This window comes from Papio anubis, chromosome 9, assembly GCF_008728515.1.
Source record: "Papio anubis isolate 15944 chromosome 9, Panubis1.0, whole genome shotgun sequence".
NCBI classification, from domain to species: domain Eukaryota; kingdom Metazoa; phylum Chordata; class Mammalia; order Primates; family Cercopithecidae; genus Papio; species Papio anubis.
This window is the reverse complement of record NC_044984.1, coordinates 36,700,581-36,706,733: the sequence shown is the minus strand read 5'-3', so window position 1 is coordinate 36,706,733 and position 6,153 is coordinate 36,700,581. Positions and strand designations below refer to the sequence as shown.

Below are 6,153 nucleotides of genomic sequence, written 5' to 3'. Positions count from 1 at the left end.
CCTCCAGCTTTGTTCTTTTGACTTAGGATTGTCTTGGAGATGCGGGCTCTTTTTTGGTTCCATATGAACTTTAAAGCAGTTTTTTCCAATTCTGTGAAGAAACTCATTGGTAGCTTGATGGGGATGGCATTGAATCTATACATTACCTTGGGCAGTATGGCCATTTTCATGATATTGATTCTTCCTATCCATGAGCATGGTATGTTCTTCCATTTGTTTGTGTCCTCTTTGATTTCACTGAGCAGTGGTTTGTAGTTCTCCTTGAAGAGGTCCTTTACATCCCTTGTAAGTTGGATTCCTAGGTATTTTATTCTCTTTGAAGCAATTGTGAATGGAAGTTCATTCCTGATTTGGCTCTCTGTTTGTCTGTTACTGGTGTATAAGAATGCTTGTGATTTTTGCACATTAATTTTGTATTCTGAGACTTTGCTGAAGTTTCTTATCAGCTTAAGGAGATTTTGGGCCGAGACAATGGGGTTTTCTAAATATACAATCATGTCATCTGCAAACAGGGACAATTTGACTTCTTCTTTTCCTAACTGAATACCCTTGATTTCTTTCTCTTGCCTGATTGCCCTAGCCAGTACTTCCACCACTATGTTGAATAGGAGTGGTGAGAGAGGGCATCCCTGTCTTGTGCCAGTTTTCAAAGGGAATTTTTCCAGTTTTTGCCCATTCAGTATGATATTGGCTGTGGGTTTGTCATAAATAGCTCTTATTATTTTGAGGTACGTTCCATCAATACCGAATTTATTGAGCGTTTTTAGCATGAAGGGCTGTTGAATTTTGTCAAAAGCCTTTTCTGCATCTATTGAGATAATCATGTGGTTCTTGTCTTTGGTTCTGTTTATATGCTGGATTATGTTTATTGATTTGCGAATGTTGAACCAGCCTTGCATCCCAGGGATGAAGCCCACTTGATCATGGTGGATAAGCTTTTTGATGTGTTGTTGAATCCGGTTTGCCAGTATTTTATTGAGGATTTTTGCATCGATGTTCATCAGGGATATTGGTCTAAAATTCTCTTTTTTTGTTGTATCTCTGCCAGGCTTTGGTATCAGGATGATGTTGGCCTCATAAAATGAGTTAGGGAGGATTCCCTCTTTTTCTATTGATTGGAATAGTTTCAGAAGGAATGGTACCAACTCCTCCTTATACCTCTGGTAGAATTCAGCTGTGAATCCATCTGGTCCTGGACTTTTTTTGGTTGGTAGGCTATTAATTATTGCCTCAATTTCAGAGCCTACTATTGGTCTATTCAGGGATTCAACTTCTTCCTGGTTTAGTCTTGGAAGAGTGTAAGTGTCCAGGAAATTATCCATTTCTTCTAGATTTTCCAGTTTATTTGCGTAGAGGTGTTTATAGTATTCTCTGATGGTAGTTTGTATTTCTGTGGGGTCGGTGGTGATATCCCCTTTATCATTTTTAATTGCGTCGATTTGATTCTTCTCTCTTTTCTTCTTTATTAGTCTTGCTAGTGGTCTGTCAATTTTGTTGATCTTTTCAAAAAACCAACTCCTGGATTCATTGATTTTTTGGAGGGTTTTTTGTGTCTCTATCTCCTTCAGTTCTGCTCTGATCTTAGTTATTTCTTGCCTTCTGCTAGCTTTCGAATGTGTTTGCTCTTGCTTCTCTAGTTCTTTTAATTGCGATGTTAGAGTGTCAATTTTAGATCTTTCCTGCTTTCTCTTGTGGGCATTTAGTGCTATAAATTTCCCTCTACACACTGCTTTAAATGTGTCCCAGAGATTCTGGTATGTTGTATGTTTGTTCTCATTGGTTTCAAAGAACATCTTTATTTCTGCCTTCATTTCGTTATGTACCCAGTAGTCATTCAGGAGCAGGTTGTTCAGTTTCCATGTAGTTGGGCGGTTTTGATTGAGTTTCTTAGTCCTGAGTTCTAGTTTGATTGCACTGTGGTCTGAGAGACAGTTTGTTATAATTTCTGTTCTTGTACATTTGCTGAGGAGTGCTTTACTTCCAATTACGTGGTCAATTTTGGAGTAAGTACGATGTGGTGCTGAGAAGAATGTATATTCTGTTGATTTGGGGTGGAGAGTTCTATAGATGTCTATTAGGTCTGCTTGCTGCAGAGATGAATTCAATTCCTGGATATCCTTGTTCACTTTCTGTCTCGTTGATCTGTCTAATGTTGACAGTGGAGTGTTGAAGTCTCCCATTATTATTGTATGGGAGTCTAAGTCTCTTTGTAAGTCTCTAAGGACTTGCTTTATGAATCTGGGTGCTCCTGTATTGGGTGCATATATATTTAGGATAGTTAGCTCTTCCTGTTGAATTGATCCCTTTACCATTATGTAATGGCCTTCTTTGTCTCTTTTGATCTTTGATGGTTTAAAGTCTGTTTTATCAGAGACTAGTATTGCAACCCCCGCTTTTTTTTGTTCTCCATTTGCTTGGTAAATCTTCCTCCATCCCTTTATTTTGAGCCTATGTATGTCTCTGCGTGTGAGATGGGTCTCCTGAATACAGCAGACTGATGGGTCTTGACTCTTTATCCAGTTTGCCAGTCTGTGTCTTTTAATTGGAGCATTTAGTCCATTTACATTTAAGGTTAAGATTGTTATGTGTGAACTTGATCCTGCCATTATGATATTAACTGGTTATTTTGCTCGTTAGTTGATGCAGTTTCTTCCTAGCCTCGATGGTCTTATTTTCTGTTTAAAACAGAACAGAAAACAAACTGAAACATAAGCCCTGTTATACATTAACGATTTTAAAGAACATCAATTTTACAAGAAAAAGACTAAGAACAAAAAGTGTTTACAGATACAGGACAAAAATTGTGAGCTGTCTGTAGACGCTCACAGGGCTTTGTGGTGGTACTCAGCAGAAGCCACTTTGTAATCACTGGCAGTAAAGAGAGATGCAGAATTCTTTGCCAGATATTTTAGGAAATCATGCAAATAGCCCAACAATAATGCAAGGCTTTTCTCATCAAGGGGCGTATAGGCCAACATTGCTCCAATTCTTACAAATAATCTCAGCAGGTGTGGTGCTCCATAAACCTGAGACATTGGAGCATCAGGGTGAGCCAAGAGGATTTCAGCATACTGGGGCCTCTCAAATTTGTAGAGCAGCTGAGTGCCCAACATCACATTGAAATATTCTATTATTCCTGCCACAACTTCATTAACCGCATATTCCTTATTATCAACATTTCCCTGCGACTTCTTGCAATTTGCATACTCCTCCAGAATTGCATCTACATTTTTCTTAGCAGGGAGTTGAAACAGCTGCTTCTGCCTGGTAACTAAGTCCCAGTCCTCAACAAGCCATGGTTTTAATTCTTCAGGAATCTTCACTTTAACCTCCATTCTATTCTTAAATGCCTCCTCACTTTCAACAGTGGGGTCTGCCCGGGCCCTTTTCTTCCGAGGGGGCTGAGGTGCTTCGCTGGTACTGCCACCATCTCCGTTTCCAGGAGTCTTCTGTTTGTTCTTTCTGGTCTTCCTCACGGATCCTGAAGGGGGATTCTCTGCAGAGCGACCCCCCCCATCTTCCTGGGAGAGCTGGTTCAAGATTTTTCTGCTGTGGACCAGCTGTCTTCTTTCCCGAGGAGGCCCCTCTCATCTTACTTCTCTGCATGTTGCTTCTAGTTGGTTTTTTGAAGTTCTCTTCTTCTGCAGATTGCTGTCCACGAGGTTGAGAACCCTGCTTTCTGGAACTCATTCAACCCTGTTTTTATTCCAACCAACAATCTTCCTTCTTTCCCTTCCAAGAACTCCTAGTGATTTCCCAGATGAAATCTTATAGATCTTCTGGGATGGTCTAGAAGGGTGAAGTGGGAGATACAACCCAAGATTCTGTAGTCAGGGAAGGTTCTGCAATCAGGATCAGACCTCCTGATCCTCACTATACAGCAAACTTAGCTTTTCTGATGGTGACCTGAAACGAGAATCCAGATCTTCCCAGCAGCCGACGTGTGATCACTGCCGTTCCTCCAACCGCCATAGTAAAGCCCTTCTCTTTCGTTTTTGAAGGACACTTTTGCTGGGTATAGAATTCTGGTTGGCATTTTAAAATTTCCAGCACTTTAAATATGTCACCCCCTTGTCTTCTGTTTCGTGCAGTTTCTGATGAGATGCTGGCTACAATTCTTATCTTTGTTCCTCTGTATGTAACATGTCTTTTTTTCCTCTGGTTCCTTCAAGATTTTTTCTTTTTTTGTTTCAGCAATTTGAATGTGGTATACCTCAGAGTAGTATATAAGGGAAATAGAAGCCTCATCTTCCTTTTATGTGGCAAGAGAATTCTACCGAGAAGCTTTCTGCTATTTGATATATGTTGGTCCCTTGCCTATGGTGCCCTCCCTAACCCATAGTCCTCATCAAATCCTATTCAGGTATTAGGAACTAGCTCAAGTCCTGTGTCCATGAGACTAGCAGATACCATGCTGTATTTTCTTGACTTCCAAGCCTTTCTCTTTCTCCTTTGAACTAGACACATTTTAGACTAAACTTGTTTTTTTATTCTATAAACTGATTTTAAAATGCTTTACCATCTACAATCTTCTTAGACATAATCTCTTTACTTCTAAAAATTAGCCCAGGATTTAAGCAGTCTTTTTTTTTCCTGTTTGTTTTTTAGTACATTGTCCAGTAAAACCTTACAGGTCTTTCCTCTATTAGTATAATTCATTTATTCAGCTCATATGATTAACTTAGGTTGTTTTCCTTTTTAATAGGTGAGTAGGAAGGTGAGAGGAGGAAGGCAGGTGTGGGCTGGGTGGCTTCGTCAGTGTGTAGCCTGCACAGTCACACTTGGCCCACATTAAGAGGGATCCTATGCTTGGTTTTATGCGTGCTGTTGCCATCTTGAAATTTTTAATAACATTTGAACAAAGGGCCCTACACTTTCACTTTACATTGGGTTACCCTGAAAATTAGGTAGCTGGGTCCTGGGTGTGGGATTAACATCTTGGTTGGGATTTTGGACAGTCAGAAGGTGTTGTAAGGTGCTTGTGTTGGGCAGATAAGACAGAGATACAAGAAGGCAGAGCCCTCCCCAAGGCAGCAATTCTAAAATATTCTTCTACAGGGCATTTCATTTATGTGTTATGTGGAAAAGGCATTATTAGGCAAATACATTTCAGAAATGTATTAAGAAAAGTTAAATACTTTTTGTTAGAAAAGAACGGTTCAGTTATTAATTTGATGAGCAGCACTGTGATTAACCAAAATAGGATGTTGTCTGCAGCATTTCCAACACTCATTTTACTGTGGCTACTAGTCTGTAGGAACAAGTTTTCTTTAGAGCACAATTTGGCAAATGGGGACAGTAGTTCCAGGGTCCCAGAGTGAGGAGACCCACTCCCAGCAGCAGCTTCTGTAACTAGGCTTGTGGATTGTCTAGTTGAGTGAGAAGAAAGGATCATTGCTCTCCAGTGATAGACCAAAGACATTGTTACATGCGTGAATCTCGGGTTGACTCTATCCCCATCTCTATTCCTAAATGCCTCCCAGGTGATATCTTTCGTTGCTTTTCCTCTTTAAGATTACCCTTCAATATACATCTTGGTCAATATTTATCTTTTTTTTATTATTATACTTCAAGTTCTAGGGTACATGTGCACAATGTGTAGATTTTTTACATATGTATACATGTGCCATGTTGGTGTGCTGCACCCATTAACTCGTCATTTACATTAGGTATATCTCCTAATGCTATCCCTCCGCCTTGCCCCCTCCCAACAATAGGACCCGGTGTGTGATGCTCCGCTTCCTGTGTCCAAGTGATCTCTTTGTTCAATTCCCATCTAGGAGTGAGAACATGTGGTATTTGGTTTTCTATTCTTGCGATAGTTTGCTGAGAATGATGGTTTCCAGCTGCATCCATGTCCCTACAAAGGACACAAACTCATCCTTTCTTATGGCATTTTCTTAATCCAATCTGTCACTGATGGACATTTGGGTTGATTCCAAGTCTTTGCTATTGTGAGTAGTACCGCAATAAACATACATGTGCATGTGTCTTTATAGCAGCATGACTTATAATCCTTTGGGTATATCCCCAGTAATGGGATGGCTGGGTCAAATGGTATTTCTAGTTCTAGATCCTTGAGGAATTGCCACACTGTTTTCCACAATGGTTGAACTAGTTTACAGTACCACCAATGGTGTAAAAGGGTTCCTA

General features: G+C 40.1%; 1 protein-coding gene across 1 annotated transcript; it reads right to left on the bottom strand.

Annotated features, from left to right (window-relative positions):
• Positions 1–2,658: 2,658 nt before the first annotated feature.
• On the bottom strand, positions 2,659–3,985 carry LOC101000757 (mortality factor 4-like protein 2). The gene is given in 2 exon segments (XM_009180530.4): positions 2,659–3,512; positions 3,514–3,985. Coding segments are annotated over 2 exon segments (867 nt in total). The 5' UTR covers positions 3,691–3,985; the 3' UTR covers positions 2,659–2,822.
• Positions 3,986–6,153: the final 2,168 nt, after the last annotated feature.